General features: G+C 66.7%; 1 protein-coding gene across 1 annotated transcript in view; it reads left to right on the top strand.

Moving 5' to 3' along the window:
- The window catches only part of MUC5B (mucin 5B, oligomeric mucus/gel-forming), a 30,624-nt gene extending 12,096 nt beyond the window's left edge, over positions 1-18,528 (top strand). The window contains exons 24-49 of the mRNA XM_066252383.1: positions 650-829; positions 1,280-1,519; positions 2,334-2,490; positions 2,804-2,932; positions 3,112-3,256; positions 3,567-3,610; positions 3,704-3,901; positions 4,085-9,076; positions 9,237-9,583; positions 9,853-10,024; positions 10,668-10,924; positions 11,087-11,273; positions 11,563-11,800; positions 11,883-12,061; positions 12,132-12,201; positions 12,437-12,537; positions 12,895-12,926; positions 13,811-13,991; positions 14,374-14,478; positions 14,588-14,625; positions 15,156-15,272; positions 16,042-16,128; positions 16,242-16,364; positions 16,573-16,618; positions 16,797-16,899; positions 17,837-18,528. Of these exons, the coding sequence (XP_066108480.1) occupies positions 650-829; positions 1,280-1,519; positions 2,334-2,490; positions 2,804-2,932; positions 3,112-3,256; positions 3,567-3,610; positions 3,704-3,901; positions 4,085-9,076; positions 9,237-9,583; positions 9,853-10,024; positions 10,668-10,924; positions 11,087-11,273; positions 11,563-11,800; positions 11,883-12,061; positions 12,132-12,201; positions 12,437-12,537; positions 12,895-12,926; positions 13,811-13,991; positions 14,374-14,478; positions 14,588-14,625; positions 15,156-15,272; positions 16,042-16,128; positions 16,242-16,364; positions 16,573-16,618; positions 16,797-16,899; positions 17,837-18,053 (8,685 nt within the window). The 3' untranslated portion in view covers positions 18,054-18,528. The remainder of the gene's footprint in view (positions 1-649; positions 830-1,279; positions 1,520-2,333; positions 2,491-2,803; positions 2,933-3,111; positions 3,257-3,566; positions 3,611-3,703; positions 3,902-4,084; positions 9,077-9,236; positions 9,584-9,852; positions 10,025-10,667; positions 10,925-11,086; positions 11,274-11,562; positions 11,801-11,882; positions 12,062-12,131; positions 12,202-12,436; positions 12,538-12,894; positions 12,927-13,810; positions 13,992-14,373; positions 14,479-14,587; positions 14,626-15,155; positions 15,273-16,041; positions 16,129-16,241; positions 16,365-16,572; positions 16,619-16,796; positions 16,900-17,836) is intronic.
- Positions 18,529-18,750: the final 222 nt, after the last annotated feature.

Below are 18,750 nucleotides of genomic sequence, written 5' to 3'. Positions count from 1 at the left end.
CGTGGCTGTGTTCCTCCCATCTCTGCCTCTGTCATAGCAACACCACCTCCCTTATAAAGACACTTGTCCTTGGGCGTAGGCCCACCCCCAATCCAGGGTCTTTCAAGGCCCTTTACCTAATCATATCTGCAACCCCCTTCCCCAAACACAGTCACACGCACAGGTTTTGACGGTTAGGACGGGACACATCTTTAGGGGGCCACCACTCAGCCCACCACACCAGGGGCGCCCAGTCCCAGCAGAGAAAGGTCAGAGCTCGCCGGGCAGAGAGCAGAACTGCCCGGCTGGGGATAGTTTCCCTGAAGGGCAGCAGGGGAGGGACACGCGGAAGGTGGCAGCATTGGGCTGGGGGATGAGTGGGAGCGATGTGGAGGTGAAGTGCTGGAAGGAGGAGCAGAGCCTCAGCTGGAACCCCAGGAGCTGCCAGGCCCCCCGCCGGGCCCTAAGCCCCTCTGCTGGCCCGAGGCCCCAGACTTTCCACGCAGCACAGCCTGCCTGGCCTCTCACCTGGAGTTCACTGACATGTGTCAGGAGCCTGGCTCCTCCTTCCTGCCAGCCGGGCGCCTTGGGCCCCTGAGCACCTGCGGGCCCCCCACCCTCAGCCACAGGGTAGGCTCTGGCCCCCCAGCTCCCTCCTGTCCCTCCGCAGAGCTACGAGCTGATCCTCCACGACAGCACCTACAAGGTGGTGCAGAGGGGACCGGGCGGAGCCCTGCCCTATAAGATCCGGTACATGGGCACCCACCTGGCCATCGAGACCCGCAGGGGTCTGGTTGTGTCTTGGGACCGGAAGACCAGCGTGTTCATCCGGCTGCACCAGGACTACAAGGTGAGGACCGGCAGGCCGCGGGGGGCCCTCGGGCCAGGACAGAGCCCGACTCCCAGACCTGGCCCTGCGGGACCCTCTGGCAGCGGTCACCTGCGGGGCTGCGGCTCTGAAGACAGAGTGGGTGTGTCAGCAAGCAGCTCCTTTCTGGTCTCTGCTCAGCAACTCCATGCCCGTTGGGCAGAGAAAGGTTTTATGGGGAAGTAGATGCCTGCCCACCTGTCCACCTACTTCTCTCCTTGCTCTGTCCACCTCCTCACCTGCCCATATGACTGCCTATTCACCTGCCTTCCTTCCTATCTACCTGTCCCCCATCGGACCCACTGTGCGCCCCATCCTCCTGCAAGTTCACTGGGCGCTGCCTGAGGAAACTGAGTGCCACTCAACCCTCTCAGGCCAGCCTGCCTCCTTGTACCCCTAGGCCCACATGCCCCCCATTCTCCATGTCTGCAGGGGAAGGTCTGTGGGCTGTGTGGGAACTTTGACAACAGCGCCATCAACGACTTCACCACGCGGAGCCAGTCCGTGGTGGGCGATGCTCTGGAGTTTGGCAACAGCTGGAAAGTCTCCCCGTCCTGCCCGGACGCCCCGGCTCCCAGGGACCCCTGCACCGCCAACCCCTACCGCAAGTCCTGGGCCCAGAAGCAGTGCAGCCTGATCAACAGCGCCACCTTCGAGGCCTGCCGTTCTCAGGTGGGCGGGCCGGCCGCAGTTCTGGGCTCGGGGAGCAGGAGCTGAGGGCTGGCAGGGCTGCGGCTACCTCCTTCTCTCCTGGCTGGAGCTGAATCTGGCTTGGGCTGGTCCTTGGAGGATGGAGGATGGTCTTTCCCCTGACCACTGAGCACAGCTCACTGTCTGGACCTCCCACTGGGCAGCCTCCTGCGTGTCCAGTCCCAGCACAGAGCGTCCCCACCACTTGCTTCCTTTGACCACTCTGCCTCCTCCCCCAGAAACGGAGCTGCCAGTCATCCAGGCCCTGGGGTCACCCCTGCCCCGCCCTGTCCTCCCACATTCCCTGACCTATGAACCCCAGAGCCAGGTTCATGGCACGGAGAACTGAGGATCAGCCCCAGAGACTAACGGTCTTTTCTGGTGACAAGGACTCCAGTGCCCACTCACCCCCAGTTTCCTGATCCAGGATGGGCAAGCAGGGCGCTCGGAAAGTTCTCTGAGCCCAACATGTGACCCCTGCCTTGGGTGGTGCTGCCCGTCAGACGAGGGTCCACTGGGCTCTGCTGCCTGGAAGGGAGGAGTGTGGTTGGGGAGCAGACCCCTCGCCCCAAGGAGACAGCAACCTCCCACCTGTCGGGACAGAGTCTCCACACCGTCACGAGGAGGGCTGGTCTGTATGCGAGTGAGGGGTTGAGCCTCGGCAATAAGCGAGGGGCAGGGTGAGGTCAGAGAAGGGAACGAGGGCACGAGCAGACCGTCTCAGATGGCAGGCCTGCGGCCTTGTCCCTGTTGGGTTGGCTCCTCTCTGAGTGGCCACTCTTCCCTTGGCCCCCAGGTGGACTCCACCAAGTACTACGAGGCCTGCGTGAACGACGCGTGCGCCTGCGACTCGGGGGGCGACTGCGAGTGCTTCTGCACGGCCGTGGCTGCCTACGCCCAGGCCTGCCGCGAGGTGGGCGTGTGTGTGCCTTGGCGCTCCCCGCAAGTCTGCCGTGAGTCGGGCTCTGTCCGTGGTGCTGAAGGCCGGGTGTGGGGAGGAGGCAGGCTGCGCTGGGCTCCCGGGGCTGAGACGCTGCGTATGCACCCAGACACACAAGGTGCGCTGCAGGTGTGTGCACAGACGTGTCCACAGAAACTGGACAGAGAGGTCGGCCCCGCGGGATGACTCCTGAGAAATGAAGTGGAAAGAATGCTAGGGGCAGGCCTCTGAGACCCTCCACTGCAGGCTCAGTGGGCCCGCCGCTGCACTGGCATCCGTGGGGCGAGGGGCTGGCATCGTCCTTAGCCTTTGTTCTCCACGCTCAGCCCTGTTCTGCGACTACTACAACCCCCACGGAGAGTGTGAGTGGCACTACCAGCCCTGCGGGGCCCCCTGCCTGAGAACCTGCCGGAACCCCCGTGGACGCTGCCTGATGGACTTGCCAGGCCAAGAAGGTGAGAGGCAGGCTGTCCCAGGGGGACATTGGACAGGTATCAGGGGCGGGGCGAGTGCTAGGGGCCATGTGGGCTCCTGCCACCAGCACACCGCACCCCCCTTCCCTGCCCTGGGACAGGGCAGCACAGACCACCTGGCCTGAGAAAGTGAGTCTTTTCTCTGCCTCTGCCCGCCCCAGGGTGCTACCCAAAGTGCCCGCCCAGCAAGCCGTTTTTCAGTGAGGACCAGATGAAGTGTGTGGCCCAGTGTGGCTGCTACGATGACGATGGGAACTACTACGAAGTTGGTACCAGGGTCCCTACAGCGGAGAACTGCCAGAGATGGTGAGGGGGCGGGGCCTGGAGGATGGGGCGGGGCCAGAGCTGGTGAGGGGGTGGAGCCTGGCGGATGAGGCAGGACCAGAGCGGTGAGGGGGAAGGCCAGAGCTGGTGAGAGGGTGAGGTGGAGATGGGGCGGGGCCAGAGCTCAAATGGGCGGGGCCTGGGGGAAGGGGCAGGGCCAGAAGTGGGGAGGGGAAGGGTGGGGCGAGGATTGGCGGAGCCAGAGCTTGTAAAGCGTTGAAACGGGGCGGGGCCTGGTGGGTGGGCGGGGCGGACAGGCCCGGACGGGTCCTCAGCGCTTCCTCTTCTGCAGTCACTGCGCCCCTGGCGGCATCCGGTGCGCACACAGCCTCGCGGGTAAGGAGGGGCGGGTTGGTGAGAGGGCTGGGGACTGGGGGCTGGGGGCTGGGGCTCCGCTGAGCGCTGGGCCGGCCTGTCTCCCTCTCCCAGCCTGCGTGTGCACCTACGAGGGCAGGACCTATGGCTACGGGGACGTCATCTACAACACGACCGACGGGCTGGGCGGCTGCTTGCTGGCCGTCTGCGGAAACAATGGGACAATCACGCGGAGGGTCGTGGACTGTCCCGGAACGCCGTCCACTACGCCCTTCACCTTCACCTCCACTGTGGTTCCGTCCTCCACGACAGGTACGCGGACCTGGGGAAGCCGCTGTCTGGGTGAGGAAGGAAGGCGTCCAACGGGTGCAACGGGGGCACCGGGACCCACAGAGGCCCAGGGGACTCTGGGGCAAGGGGACGTGTGCCACCCTGCCTTCTGGGCATGGCCGGCCTCAGAGGCGCTGACGGGGTCCCCTGCCCCTGCCCGTACAGGTCCAGTCCCCACCCTGTCCACTGTGTGCGTGCATCAGCTGTGCCGTTGGTCCGCCTGGTACGACAGCGGCCGTCCAGAGCCCGGCACAGGAGGTGGGGACTTCGAGACGTTTGAGAACCTGAGGCAGAGGGGTCACCAGGTCTGCTCGGCTCCGGCCGGCATCGAGTGCCGGGCACAGCAGCTTCCTGACACACCCCTGGGGAAGCTGGGCCAGAAGGTGGACTGCAACGCATCCTGGGGGCTCACGTGCCTCAACAGAGAGCAGGACCCCCAGCTCTGCCACAACTACGAGCTGCGGGTCCTCTGCTGTGACTACGTGCCCTGCGGCACCACCCCGAGCACAAGCGCCCCCCAGAAACCAACCTCCAGGCCCCCGGCCACCACCACCGTCCAGGTGGCCCCGGCCTCGACCTCGCAGACAGCAGAGACCTGCCGGCCCCGATGTCAGTGGACAGAGTGGTTTGATCAGGATTACCCCAAGTCTGAGGAGGCTGGGGGGGACATCGAGTCCTACGACAAGATCAGGAGCGCAGGGGGCACCGTGTGCGAGCGGCCTCAGGACATAGAGTGCCGGGCGGAGAACTTCCCCGACAGGCGGCCCGAGGAGCTGGGCCAGCGGGTGCACTGCAACCCCAGCTTCGGCCTGGTCTGCAGGAACGACGAGCAGGTGGGCCTCTTCAAGATGTGCTACAACTACCAGATCCGCCTGCTGTGCTGCAGCCGCAGCCCCTGTGGGGGGCAGTCCACCGCCACCCCCGTGACACCACTGGCCACAGAGACGGAGCCCCTGGGGAGCGCCACGACAACACCTCTCCCCTCAACGGGACCGGTGGTGTCCACCCACCTCAGCTCCACGGGCACACTCATGACGTCGGCCACAAGGAGCCCCTCTTCTCCTCTGGGCTCCACAGAGTCCACAACCCTGCAGGGGACCACGGGGGCCACCTCTCGGGAGCCCACCCCGGGGCCAGAGACAGAGCAAACCAGCACTGCTCGCCCAAGGACAGGAGCCCCCGTGAGCACCTCCGGCATGGTCTCCACACACCCACCATCCCCGTCACACGCCAGGACGGTGCAGGTGACGATGACAACCACCGAGGCCACCAGCAGCCAGGCTGTGACCGGCTGTGAGCGCAGGTGCGAGTGGACAGAATGGTTTGACGTGGACTTCCCCACCTCGGGGGTCATGGGCGGCGACATGGAGACCTACGACAACATCCGGGCTGCCGGCGGCAAGATGTGCCGGGAGCCGCAGAAAATCGACTGTCGGGCGGAGAGCTACCCCGAGGTCAGCCTCGACCAGATCGGGCAGGTGGTCAGCTGCAGTCTGCGGGCCGGGCTGGTCTGCAGGAACCAGGACCAGAAAGGGCCATTCAACATGTGCTTCAACTACAATGTCCGTGTGCTCTGCTGTGACCGCCCCCGGCACTGCCTCACGTCCACAACACTGCTGCCGCCACCCACCCAGACGGCTCCCGCCTCCTTCCGGACTGCACGCACAACCTCCAAGCCGGCCCCGTCCAGTGCTCCCCACACGACACCCTGGGGGACCTCCCCTATACAAACCACCTCTGGGGGCCCGTCCATCAGTCCCAGCTCTGGGGCCAGCACCCTGAAGCCCAGCTCCGTTGTGCCCACTCCAACCTCCGTGACCCCTGAGGTCTGCATGCCGCGGTGCGCGTGGACAGACTGGTTTGATGTAGACTATCCCTCACCAGGCGCCAATGGTGGCGACTTTGAGACGTACACCAACATCCGGGCGGCCGGCGGGCCGGTCTGCAAGCAGCCGGTAGACCTGGAGTGCCGAGCTGAGAGCCGGCCCAACGTCCCGCTGCAGGAGCTGGGCCAGGTGGTGCTGTGCCGGCTGGAGGAGGGCCTGGTGTGTCGCAACCGGGACCAGAGTGGCCGGTTCAAGATGTGCCTCAACTACCACATCCGTGTGTTCTGCTGTGACGACTACAGCCACTGCACCGGCACCCGGGCCACCGCCACTGTGACATCCCCAGGACCCAGCTTGGGGCCGACCTCCCCAGTGACCCCTAGTCCCACCACCTCCAGGACAACTCACACCCTAGCAACCTCCAGGTGCCAGCCCTCCTGCCACTGGACCAACTGGCTGGACAGTGACCAGCCCCTTCCTGGGCGCTACGGGGGCGACATCGAAACGTACTACCACATCGAGGAGGCCGGCGGCCAGCTGTGTGCGCAGCCGGATGCCATCGAGTGCGAGGCCGCCCTCTTCCCAGGCGTGCCCTTGGAGAAGCTGGGCCAGGTGGTCCACTGCTCCGTGGACTACGGGCTCATCTGCAGGAACAACCGGCAGCGGAAGGGCGGAGTCTGCTACAACTACCACATTCGCGTGCGCTGCTGTGACTGTGCCTACTGGCCCAGCACCACGGTGACCCCCGCCTCGTCCACAGAGGGCACCCTCACCCCAGCGATGCCCACCACAAGAGCCACCACGCTTACTGGGCCCTCCTCGACCTCCAGGGCCACCACCAGTCCCAGGGAGACCGTGCCGGGACACAGCAGTACAGCGGCCGGCACCAGGGCCTCCCCGTCCACCCCCGTTCCTGAGACCACCAGCTCCCTGCTGGTCACCACTCCAGCCGCTTCCACAGCTACGCAGTCCTCGGGTAAGACTCAAACCTCGGCCGTCCCAACCTCCAGCCTCGTGTCCTCGACAGCCAGGTCCACTCGCTGTGAGCCTCGCTGTGCCTGGACGGACTGGCTGGACCAGAGCTACCCCACGCCTGGGGCCTCCGGTGGGGACTTTGAGACGTACGCCAACATCCGGGCGGCCGGCGGGTCCATCTGTGAGCGGCCGGTGGGCCTGGAGTGCCGAGCCGAGAGCCGGCCCAACGTCCCGCTGCAGGAGCTGGGCCAGGTGGTGCTGTGCCGGTTGGAGGAGGGCCTGGTGTGTCGCAACCGGGACCAGAGTGGCCGGTTCAAGATGTGCCTCAACTACCACATCCGTGTGTTCTGCTGTGATGACTACAGCCACTGCGCCAGCACCCCGGCCACACCAGGGACCCCACCCGCCAGCACCAGCACCAGCACCAGCACCAGCACTGGCACCGGCACCAGCACCAGCACGGGCTGGCCATCACCGGGGACCAGAGAACGCTGGACCACAGCCACCACCCAGCCACACTCCTCGTCCCCTGGGACCACCCAGGCGGTTGCCATCCCCACCACTAAGAGAGCTTTCTCCTCTACTGGGACCACTGAGAGGGTCACTGTCTCCAGTCCCTCCGTGTCGCCCAGGGCACCCCATACCACACCCCTGGCCACTTCCCCCATCCGGACCACCCTGGGGACCCTGTCCACCAGCTCCGCCTTCGAGACCCCTCTGCCCTCCAGCACCCTGACGCCCAGCTCCGTTGCGCCCACCCTGACCTCCACGACCTCTGGGGCCTGCGTGCCACGGTGCACGTGGACAGACTGGTTTGACGAAGACTACCCCATGCCAGGCCCCTCCGGTGGGGACTTTGAGACCTTGTCAGTCCTCCGCGCGGCCGGTCACGTCTCCTGTGAGCAGCCTCAGGACATCGAGTGCCGCTCGGAAAAGGCACCGGATGTGAGCTTGGAGGACGTGGGGCAGGTGGTCCAGTGCGATGTGAACGTTGGGTTGGTGTGCCGGAACCGGGACCAGGGCGGTCAGTTCAAGATGTGTCACAACTACCATGTCCGCCTGCTCTGTTGTGACTGCATCGTCTCTCCCGGCACCACGGTGACCCCCACCTCGTCTACAGAGGGCACCCTCACCCCAGCCATGCCCACCACTGGGGCAACCACGCTTACTGGGCCCTCCTCGATCATCCCGACCTCCGGCCTCGTGTCCTCAACAGCCAGGTCCACTCGCTGCGAGCCTCGCTGTGCCTGGACGGACTGGCTGGACCAGAGCTACCCCACGCCTGGGGCCTCCGGTGGGGACTTTGAGACGTACGCCAACATCCGGGCGGCCGGCGGGTCCATCTGTGAGCGGCCGGTGGGCCTGGAGTGCCGAGCCGAGAGCCGGCCCAACGTCCCGCTGCAGGAGCTGGGCCAGGTGGTGCTGTGCCGGTTGGAGGAGGGCCTGGTGTGTCGCAACCGGGACCAGAGTGGCCGGTTCAAGATGTGCCTCAACTACCACATCCGTGTGTTTTGCTGTGATGACTACAGCCACTGCGCCAGTACCCCGGCCACACCAGGGACCCCACCCACCAGCCCCAGCACCAGCACTGGCACCGGCACGGGCCGGCCGTCACCGGGGACCAGAGAACGCTGGACCACAGCCACCACCCAGCCACACTCCTCGTCCCCTGGGACCACCCAGGCGGTTGCCATCCCCACCACTAAGAGAGCTTCCTCCTCTACTGGGACCACTGAGAGGGTCACTGCCACCAGTCCCTCCGTGTCGCCCAGGGTACCCCACACCACACCCCTGGCCACTTCCCCCATCCGGACCACCCTGGGGACCCTGTCCACCAGCTCCGCCTTCGAGACCCCTCTGTCCTCCAGCACCCTGACGCCCAGCTCCGTTGTGCCCACCCTGACCTCCACGACCTCTGGGGCCTGCGTGCCACGGTGCACGTGGACAGACTGGTTTGACGAAGACTACCCCACGCCAGGCCCCTCCGGTGGGGACTTTGAGACCCTGTCAATGCTCCGCGCGGCCGGTCAGGTCTTCTGTGAGCAGCCTCAGGACATCGAGTGCCGCTCGGAAAAGGCACCGGATGTGAGCTTGGAGGACGTGGGGCAGGTGGTCCAGTGCGATGCGAACGTTGGGCTGGTGTGCCGGAACCGGGACCAGCCTGGGCCCGCGCCGTACTGCCACAACTACCACGTGCGTCTGCTCTGCTGCGACCGCCGCTGCACCCCCTCCACGTCTCCAGAAACCACCCCCTTCTCCTCCGTCCTCACCACCCTCGTGCCCACCGCCTCTCCCAGCTTACCCGTCCCCACCACACCTTGCCTGTGCTGGGTGTACGGACGGCTCTTCTCACCAGGTTAGTGGAGGAGCCTGTCTCCCCCTCACACAGTCCACCGATGACACTCCCTTCCTCGGGGCTGTGTGTGGCCCCGTGTCCCGTCCTGCCACAGGCCCCTCTGTCTTCCTCTCCTCTGCTGACCAGGGGGTCTTGTCTGTGTGATTTTTCTCCCCCGTAGGGGACATTGTCTACGACAAGACTGACAAAGCCGGCTGTCACTTCTATGCCATCTGCAACCAGCATTGTGAGCTCACCCGCTTCGAGGGGGCCTGCCCCAGCACCTCACCCCTAGTGTCACCAACCTCGCCGCCCCCGACCCCACTGCCCCCAACCTCAGAGCCCACAACCTCAGAGTCCACGACCTCGGAGCCCACGACCTCGGAGCCCACGACCTCAGAGTCCACGACCTCAGAGTCCACGACCTCGGAGCCCACGACCTCAGAGTCCACGACCTCGGAGCCCACGACCTCGGAGCCCAGGACATCCCCGCCTCGCGGCTGCAGTCTCATCGACCCTCCCCGAAAGGTGCATGCCCTTCTCCCTGAAGTTCCCATCCTTGTCACGTGCGCCGGGTCAGGGGGTCAGGGGCTGCTGCTGGCTCCAGTTGGGACTGACCCCAGCCTCTCGATGACACCTCCCTGGGTCACTCTGGCAGGAGGGAGGCACAGAGTCTGGGCCTGGCTGGACTCTCGGACAGCCCTTTCCTGGGCCATGTGACCCCAGGGCAGCGCTGAGGCAGCGGGCGGGCCTGGGTCTCTGAGCCTGCCTTGAGTGCTGTGCCCGCTGCCTGCCAGGTGAACGAGTCCTGGACACTGGAGGACTGCAAGGTGGCCCGCTGTGAGGGTGACAACCGCATCGTCTTGCTGGAGCCGAAGCTGGTGGAGAGGGTCTCCTGTGTGAACGGCCGCCTGCCGGTCAGAGTGCAGAGCCAGCTGGACCCCTGCCAGTACCACTATGAGTGTGAATGTGAGAGGTGGCCCGGGGCAGGGCGTGTGGGGGCCACGTCCGTGCTGGCCGGCCTGGGGGTGCTGGGCCTCCTCACACGTGGGGAGGGACCTGGAGCTTCTGAGACCCAGGCCGGTAGGGGGGACACGGGGGTTCACAGGGCAGGCTTCCCGGGGTCCTGAGGGACCTTCTGTGGAGCTGCTCTCAGGAAGGACCACAACCTAATTCCTGCTTCACAATAGTAGGAACAAGGCTCCCGTCACGGAGGCCAGAGTCCAAGAGGAAGGTGTCGCAGGGCTGTTCCTCCTCAAAGCTCCAGGGGACGGTCCTTCCTGTCTCACCCAGACTCTCCTGGGCTCTGGCCGTGTCCCCTATCTCTGCCCCCCGCCCTCCGCCTCCCACAAGGACATGTATCACTGGGTTTAGCATCCACCTGGTAATTCAGGAGGATCTCATCTCGAGATCCTTCGTGACAGCTACAAACCCTGTTTCCCAAGCGAGGCCCCATGTGGAGGCTCTTAGTGGACATGTCCTGTGGGCCACCAACCAGTTCACTCACCTGTTTTATAAATGAGGCAACAAACTGAGGCCCGGGGGCTTGAGTGGCTTCCCGAGGTGGCCGTGTTGGGTGGCATGGGTGTGAGGGGACCGTGTCTGTCCACAGGCTCCTGCAGCAGCTGGGGGGGCTCCAATTACGTCACCTTCGATGGCACCAGCTACTCCTTCCAGGACAGCTGCACGCACGTGCTCGTGAGGGAGATCTCCCCCCGCCATGGGAACCTCACCATCCACCTGCACAGCTCCTACTGCCAGGCAGCTGCGGCCCCCGCCCGCTGCCCCCGCGCCCTCCGCGTGCTCTACAAGGCCACGGAGGTCGTCCTCACCACCACCACTGCTGCCCCAGGGCAGGAGGAGAGCCTGGTGAGTGCGGGCAGAGGGCGGTGCCCGGGCGCCGGGGAGGGAGCCCCCAGCCCCCGGCCCCCAGCCCCCGGCCCCCGGCCCCCAGCGGAACGTCGGCGCTCTGGGGTGGGCTGCGCGGGAGAGGCCACGACCCCCACGACGGACCCCCCCACGTGTCCCCAGGTGCTGTTTGACCACGTGCGGGTGAGCAGGGGCTTCAGCAAGAACGGCGTGAGCGTGTCGGTGACCCCAGACCACGTGATGCACCTGGACATCCCAGCCGTCGGTGCCCGCGTCACCTCGGACGGGCGCGTCTTCCAGGTTCAGCTGTCCTACGGGCACTTCAGCCACAACACCGAGGGCCTGTGCGGTGAGTGGGGACCCAACGGGGACTCCGTGGGTCACACTCCTGCTCGCCCCGCCACATGCTGCCTGGGGCCCCCAGTGCGGCCTCCTGCCAGCCGCCTGCCACCCCCCACCCCAGGTGCACCTGGGTCCCCCTGCCGCCTGTCCCAGGCCAGAGCTGCTTCTTGGCCTCAGTAATCGATGTTTCATAACCAAGTAACCACATGGAAGTGGAGGGGGGTGAAAGGCTGGACAGCAGGGGGCTGAGTGTCCAGCTGACCCCATGGTGACCCTGCCGCTCCCACACTCCCCAGGCACCTGCACCAACAGCACGACGGACGACTGTCGTCGGCCGGACGGCACCGTGGCCGCCGCCTGCAAGGACATGGCCAGCTCCTGGCTGGTCCCTGAGAACAGCACACAGAACAGTACAGAGAGCTGCCTGCCGCCCACGGGCCCGCCCGCGCCCACCAGCGCCCCGTCGCTGCCGCCTGCCACGCCCTCCTCTGCCCCCTGCCCCCCGGCGCCCCTCTGCGAGCTGCTGCTGAGCCCGTGAGTCCCTCCCGGGGGGCGGGCCTTCCTGGGCAGCCACTCCCGTCCGGGCTCCAACCTCCGACCGCTCCTGCCCACACAGCCTCTTCGCCGGGTGTCACGGCCTCATCCCGCCCGGCCCATTCTTCAGCACCTGCGTTAGTGACGCCTGCCGGGCTGAGCGCCCCGGGGCGGCCTGCCGGAGTCTGGAGGCCTATGCTGCGTTCTGCCGGGCCCAGGGCGTGTGCAGCGCCTGGCGCAACGCCACCAGCGGGCTGTGCGGTGAGTCGAGGGCGGCCCCCGGGGGCCCTGGCCTCCTCGGCATGCCTGACACCCGTTTCTGTGTCCCCAGACGTCACCTGCCCACCTGGAAAGGTGTACAAGCCGTGTGGGCCCGTGCAGCCCGTGTCCTGTGAGTCCAGGTGAGCACCAGCTGGACGACAGGAGCCGTGGGAGCCGTGTCCAGAGGGTTGAGGAGCAGCCGCAATGGGACCATAGGAGGGGCCGGGGTCTCTGGGTGCCCTTCCCCCACCCAGACCTCCAACCTTGACCTAGGCCGTTCAAGACAGCCCACTAACCCCAGCCCTCCATCCGTGACCACGGCCCTCCTGTCTCCCACACGGACAGGGTCCCAGGACAGCCCTTCTTGTCTTACAGGGACCCGAGCCCAGAGGACAAGGGGCTGGCGGAGGGCTGCTTCTGTCCCGACGGCCACACCCTCTTCAACTCATACACGGACGTCTGTGTGCCCACGTGCGGTAAGCGCCACCACGGCCTGGGCCCCTGACCAAGCCCTGCGGAGTGGGCAGCAGGGGACAGATGGTGGTGGTGGGGCGGGAATTCCTGTCCCGGGCCTGACCAGCCTCGGAGTCAGGCCACCGGCAGTCCTGGCCCAGCTCCGGCCTGTTCTGGCAGCAGGAATGTATCCTGGAGCTCGGCCGAGCTGCCGTCTCTGTCACTGCCCTTGAGGTCTCCAGGGGCTTCGGGTCCCAGTGGGGAGACGGAGGTCTTGGCTGGGGGAGTGGCCGGGCCTGACACGTCCTGTGGTCTGTGTTCTCTGCCGCTGGGCTGCGAACCCCAGGACCTCCGATGACCCCTTTTTCTTTTTTTCCCAGCTTGTGTGGGACCAGATGGGTTTCCGAAATCCGTGAGTGGTTCTTCCCCGGCTGGGCCCACCTCGCTCAAGCAGGAGGGGAGGGCCTTCATCTCGGGGCGGCTGGCTCTGCCTGGGCAGCCTGTGGGGGGCTGGTGTGGGGCACCCGGGTGTGCGATGCATCCCTGTCCCAAGGGCTGCTCCAGAGGTGGTGGCTGGAGGGGGCGGCCAAGGGCCAGCCTGACCTAGCTGAGGGCTGGGGCCTGACCCGCTGCCAGGTGCAGCCCAAGAGGCTGGGGCACCGTCCAGAGCCCTAGAGGACCCCGGCCTGGCCTAGCTGAGGGCTGGGGCCTGACCCGCTGCCGGCTATCTGAGGGCTGGGGCCTGACCCGCTGCCAGGTGCAGCCCAGGAGGCTGGGGCACCGTCCAGAGCCCTCGAGGACCCCGGCCTAGCCTAGCTGAGGGCTGGGGCTTGACCCGCTGCTGGGTGCAGCCCAGGAGGCCGGGGCACCATCCAGGGCTAGGGCCTGACCCGCTGCCGGGTGCAGCCCAGGAGGCCGGGGCACCGTCCAGGGCTAGGGCCTGACCCGCTGCCGGGTGCAGCCCAGGAGGCCGGGGCACCGTCCAGGGCTAGGGCCTGACCCGCTGCCGGGTGCAGCCCAGGAGGCTGGGGCACCGTCCAGGGCTAGGGCCTGACCTGCTGCCGGGTGCAGCCCAGGAGGCTGGGGCACCGTTTGAGGGCTGGGGCCTGACCCGCTGCTGGGTGCAGCCCAGGAGGCCGGGGCACCGTCCAGGGCTAGGGCCTGACCTGCTGCCAGGTGCAGCCCAGGAGGCTGGGGCACCGTCTGAGGGCTGGGGCCTGACCCGCTGCTGGGTGCAGCCCAGGAGGCTGGGGCACCGTCCAGGGCCCTCGAGGACCCCGACCTGGTCTGTTCCAGCCTGGAGAGCAATGGGTCAGCAACTGCCAGACCTGCGTGTGCGACGAGGGCTCCCTGTCCGTGCAGTGCGTCCCAGTGCGGTGCGAGGCCCAGGTCCGGCCCGTGGAGTGTGGCCGGGCCGGCTTCGTGCCAGTGACCAGGCCCCTGGCCGACAGCCCGTGCTGCGAGGAGACGCTGTGTGGTGAGCCCTGCCCCCTGGCCGGCCAGGCGGGGTGTGGGGCCAGCAGAGGAGGGTGGGAGGCAGAGACCACCCAGCCAGCAGGGCCTCCGGGGCAGAGGAGGGCCACAGTGTCCTGGTTTGACCAATGCTGGACCACTGTGGTGGGGAGGCCCTCTGGGAGCTGCGTTTCCACCTAAAAATGAGTCTGGTGACGTCCGGTCTGCCCAGTGACTTGGGGAGGGTCAGGGAGGTGACAGTGAGGAGACCTGGAGGGAACCCAGAAGGGCCAGAAAGAGGGAGCAGCCCCTGCGGAAACAGTGCTTCTTTGGGGAACCCTGTTACACTGGGAATGAGCGTGAGGGAGCGCGGGGGCCACCCCAACAGCACCCCGCCTCTCCCTCAGTCTGCAACACGACCGCCTGCCTCCAGAGCCCCCCGGAGTGTGGGCCAGCAGAGGAGCTGGTCCGCACCCAGAAGGAGGGTGACTGCTGCCCCACCTTCGACTGCCGTGAGTGGGGTGGGGCCGGGACTTCTCCGGGGCGGCACTGGGGCAAGTGGGGTATCTGAGCGGCCCCTCCCGCCACCCGGGCAGGCCCTCACTCGCCCTCTCCTTTCAGGGCCTAAGCTGTGCACTTACAACGACACCGTCTACGGGGTGAGAGCGCAGTGTCCTGGTGGCAGGGGGTGTGGGGGAGCCCGGGCTCTGCACATCCACTGTGGGACCCCACTCCTCATCTCAGACGCCCCGCCCTATCTGCCCCCTCCTGCCAGGAAAGCAGATAAACCGAGGGTTAGGACTGGGTGGGGGCAGGGGATGGGAGCAGCACCCTCTCTCAAGAGCCTAGCAGGGCTGTGGGTCCACACCTGCTGCCCTGAGGGTTTGGCCTCGTGGTGTCCAGCAGCTCCCTCCCGGGAAGATCTGGGCCAGAATACACCCTCCTGGGTCCCTCCTGCTCACCCGGGACCCTGTCCATTCGGGGGCCCTGCCCACTCAGGGTCCTGCTTCTCTCCTGGTCTGTGCCTGGCCAGGGGGCACACCCATATGCCCTTCTGGAGGAGAAAGGAACCGCCCTTTGTGGGCCTCAGCTCCTCGCAGCCACAGGCAGGGGTCCTGTCCCCGGTCCTCACCCAGTGGTGGCCTCAGCGTCCCTCCTCCACCCCACCCCACCCTCCTGTCCACTGCAGGTTGGCGCAACCTTCCCAGCAGTCACTCCCTGCCGCAGATGCACCTGCCTGGCTCTGGACGGCCAGGCCCCCACGGTGCACTGTGAGGAACAGCCCTGCAACACCACCTGTCCCCAGGTCAGTCTGCCCACGTGGGTGCCCACCTGGTGGCATCTTCAAGCCACTGGAACCCAGACCTCGGATCCTCCAGCTCGGCCTTTGCTGGGGTCTTGTTTTCTGTTTTCCCAAAGCAAGGTTACAATGCGGGCAGATGGTGCTGGGGAGGGGCAGGGCCTGCAGGCTGCTGGTGACGGACAGGGGTGAGGCTAAAGCAGGACAATGGGGCATGCCCTTGACCAATAGAACCGGGCCTGGGCAAACTTCCCTCTCAGCCCAGCTGTGGGCAGGGACGGGGACAGGGGTGAGGCTAAAGCAGGGCAATGGGGCATGCCCTTGACCAACAGAACCGGGCCTGGGCAAACTTCCCTCTCAGCCCAGCTGTGGGCAGGGACGGGGACAGGGGTGAGGCTAAAGCAGGGCAATGGGGCATGCCCTTGACCAACAGAACCGGGCCTGGGCAAACTTCCCTCTCAGCCCAGCTGTGGGCAGGGACGGGGACAGGGGTGAGGCTAAAGCAGGGCAATGGGGCATGCCCTTGACCAACAGAACCGGGCCTGGGCAAACTTCCCTCTCAGCCCAGCTGTGGGCAGGGACGGGGACAGGGGTGAGGCTAAAGCAGGGCAATGGGGCATCCCCTTGACCAACAGAACCGGGCCTGGACAAACTTCCCTCTCAGCCCAGCTGTGGGCAGGGGTGTGGTTTCAGAGTGTGGGGGCTGCGAGGCCTGTGGGGTATGAGGGCTGAAGACGGGCTGGGGGTGCGGATGTGACCCCTCTTTGATCCCCAGGGTTCCGAGTACTCCACGGCGGCCGGGACGTGCTGTGGGGAGTGTGTGCAGACAGCCTGCCTCACGCCCGAGGGCCAGCTCATCCAGGTAAGTGGGGGGCGTTTGGTCTCAGCCCTCCACCCAGGAGACGCCCCCTGAAGCCCGTCTGGGCCCACGAGATAATCCCCACGCCGGCCGCCACTCTCCTCCGTGCATTTCAGCCCAACGAGACCTGGGTCAGCAGCCGCGTGGACAACTGCACGGAGTACCTCTGCCAGGCTGAGAACGGGGTCCACGTGCTAAGCCTGAGGCCTGCACCCTGCCCAGACGTGTCCACGTGCAGGGTGTGTGCCCAGGGGATCTGGCCAGCCTGGTGGCCTTGCTGCCTTGCCCAGTAGGCCCCGCCCACAAAGCCCCTTTTAGTCCTTCAAACCATGCCCTCTGGGGGGACACGCCCCTTCCGACCCAGGAAAAACACAGCCCCGGAGGCCCCGCCCCCGCCCCCACCGCCAGCCCTCGCTCCGCCCCCAGCCCGCCCACTCTCTCCTGCAGGGTATCCTCAGAAAGACCGGCTGCTGCTACACCTGCGAGGAAGTGGGTAAGTCGAGGCCGCCTTCCCGCCCTGTCCGTGTCCAGGGGGGCCCCTTCCAGCCTCTGCGCATCGGGTCCTGCCTGGGCCCTAGAGCCCCCCCCTCCAGCTCCGGAGGGAACGTGGGAGGGAGAGGCCCCCTTGGGGGCCACGGGCTCCCCACCTCCATCTCCTTCCCTCTGTCCAGACTCCTGCCAGGTCCGTGTCAACCGGACGGTCCTGCGGCACAGAGGCTGCGAGGCCTCCGTCAACATGACCTTCTGTGAGGGCTCCTGCCCAGGAGTGTCCAAGTGAGTGGCCCTGCACGTCCCCAGTGTCCACCCCCCCTCCCGCTGGGGGCCTCCTGCAGGCCAGCGGAAGGCCATGCCCAGGCCACACAGATCATGCACTGGCCCTGTCCTTGGCCTGACCCCGGTGCTGGGTCAGGGGGGTCCAAGAAGGAGACAAGGGTGGCCGCAGAGGAGCACACCTCTCTCCACGTCCCCCTGCAGAATGCCCAGGGCTTCCCCTGACCCTCAGAGCCAGGCCTCGACCAGCTGGGGCACAGAGATGGGTGCTGCCGCTCCAGACCTGAGCCCAGGGGCCTGAGGCAGTGTCCACTGGGAGTGCAGAGACTCAGGGTCCTCTGTAGACCAGGTTCTCAGGGCAGAGCTGCTGGCCGATCAGCCGGCTGCAGCCAGCACAGGCAGTGGAAGGGGCCGGGGCAGGACCCTGGTGCCGGGTCTGCAGGGTCAGCAGTTTGAGGGGCTGGCTCAGGGAGGAGAGGGTTCCTGGCTCAGGAAGGTAGGAGCTCAAAGTGTCCCTGAATGCCAGCAGAGCTGTCCCCGGCCAGGACACGAAGCCCTGCCTGCTCAGGCCCGCACAGGGCTGCGTGGGGGTGGTGGGGTGGCCGCCTCAGGGCTGTGTGGGGGCGGTGGGGTGGCCGCCTCAGGGCTGTGTGGGGGCGGTGGGGGGGCCGCTTTAAGGCTGCGTGGGGGTGGTGGGGTGGCCGCCTCAGGGCTGTGTGGGGGCCGCCTCAGGGCTGTGTGTTGCAGGTACTCCGCGGAGGCCCAGGCCATGCAGCAGAGCTGTCCCCGGCTGGGTCACGAAGCCCGTCTGCTCAGGCCCGCACAGGGCTGCGTGGGGGCGGTGGGGGGGGCCGCCTCAGGGCTGCGTGGGGGCGGTGGGGGGGCGCCTCAGGGCTGTGTGGGGGCGGTGGGGTGGCCGCCTCAGGGCTGTGTGTTGCAGGTACTCCGCGGAGGCCCAGGCCATGCAGCGCCAGTGCACCTGCTGCCAGGAGACCAGGGCCCACGAGGAGGTGGTGGCCATGCGGTGTCCTGATGGGACGGCCGTCCAGCACACCTACACCCACGTGGACGAGTGCAGATGTGACGTGGCCTGCATCCCCTCACCTGCAGCTCCCGAGGACAGCATCTTTTCCTCATCCTACGGGGACACTGTCTGATGCTGTTCTGCCCCGCCTACCGTCCACCTGCCCTGGGTGAAAGTCACACCCTGGTGGACAGGCAGTGAGGGTCAGTGCACCAGGCAGGGAGCCCCTCCGGCCCATTGTGGCCACCTGCCCTGCCGTCAGGGCCAGTCCTCATCTAGAACAAGCACCAACTCTGCCCAGACTCCCCCCTTCCTGGTGTCAGAGGGACAAGGCTCTCCTGCTCTCACTGGGCCTTGTGGACCCCACGGCACCTCAGAGCCCCACGGAGCATGGGTTCCCGCTGGCCATGCCCCCAGCAGACAGCACACTGACACCTGTCCAGGCCTCCAGGGAGCAGCGTCTGGCAGGCTGGCCGCTGCCCACGCCTGGACCTGAGGCAGAAGCTATAATGGCTGGGGGATGGGTGAGGGAGTGGTCCATGCCCTGAAGTACCCCCCTCTGTTCACCCAGCCCCAACCTTGCAAATAAACACTGAGCATCATGTGTATACATCCTGGTCCTAGAATTTCTTCTCGCCAACTGTGTCCTCCTGGGCTCTCCCGTCCTCTGTGGACAGGGCTGCCTGGGCCCCACGGGCTGTCCGGCGCTAGCGTTGGACCCGTGGGAAGGGACATGGCAGGGGTGGGATGGAAGCCGGGGTCATGGGGTCAGTCTCGGGTGAGCTGCGGGGGAACGGGCGGGAACCGGGGGTCAGCCCAGGGCTCGGACA

Source organism: Saccopteryx bilineata, chromosome 1 (genome assembly GCF_036850765.1).
Source record: "Saccopteryx bilineata isolate mSacBil1 chromosome 1, mSacBil1_pri_phased_curated, whole genome shotgun sequence".
Classification (NCBI taxonomy): Eukaryota; Metazoa; Chordata; class Mammalia; order Chiroptera; family Emballonuridae; genus Saccopteryx; species Saccopteryx bilineata.
This window is presented reverse-complemented; position numbering and strand designations above follow the sequence as displayed.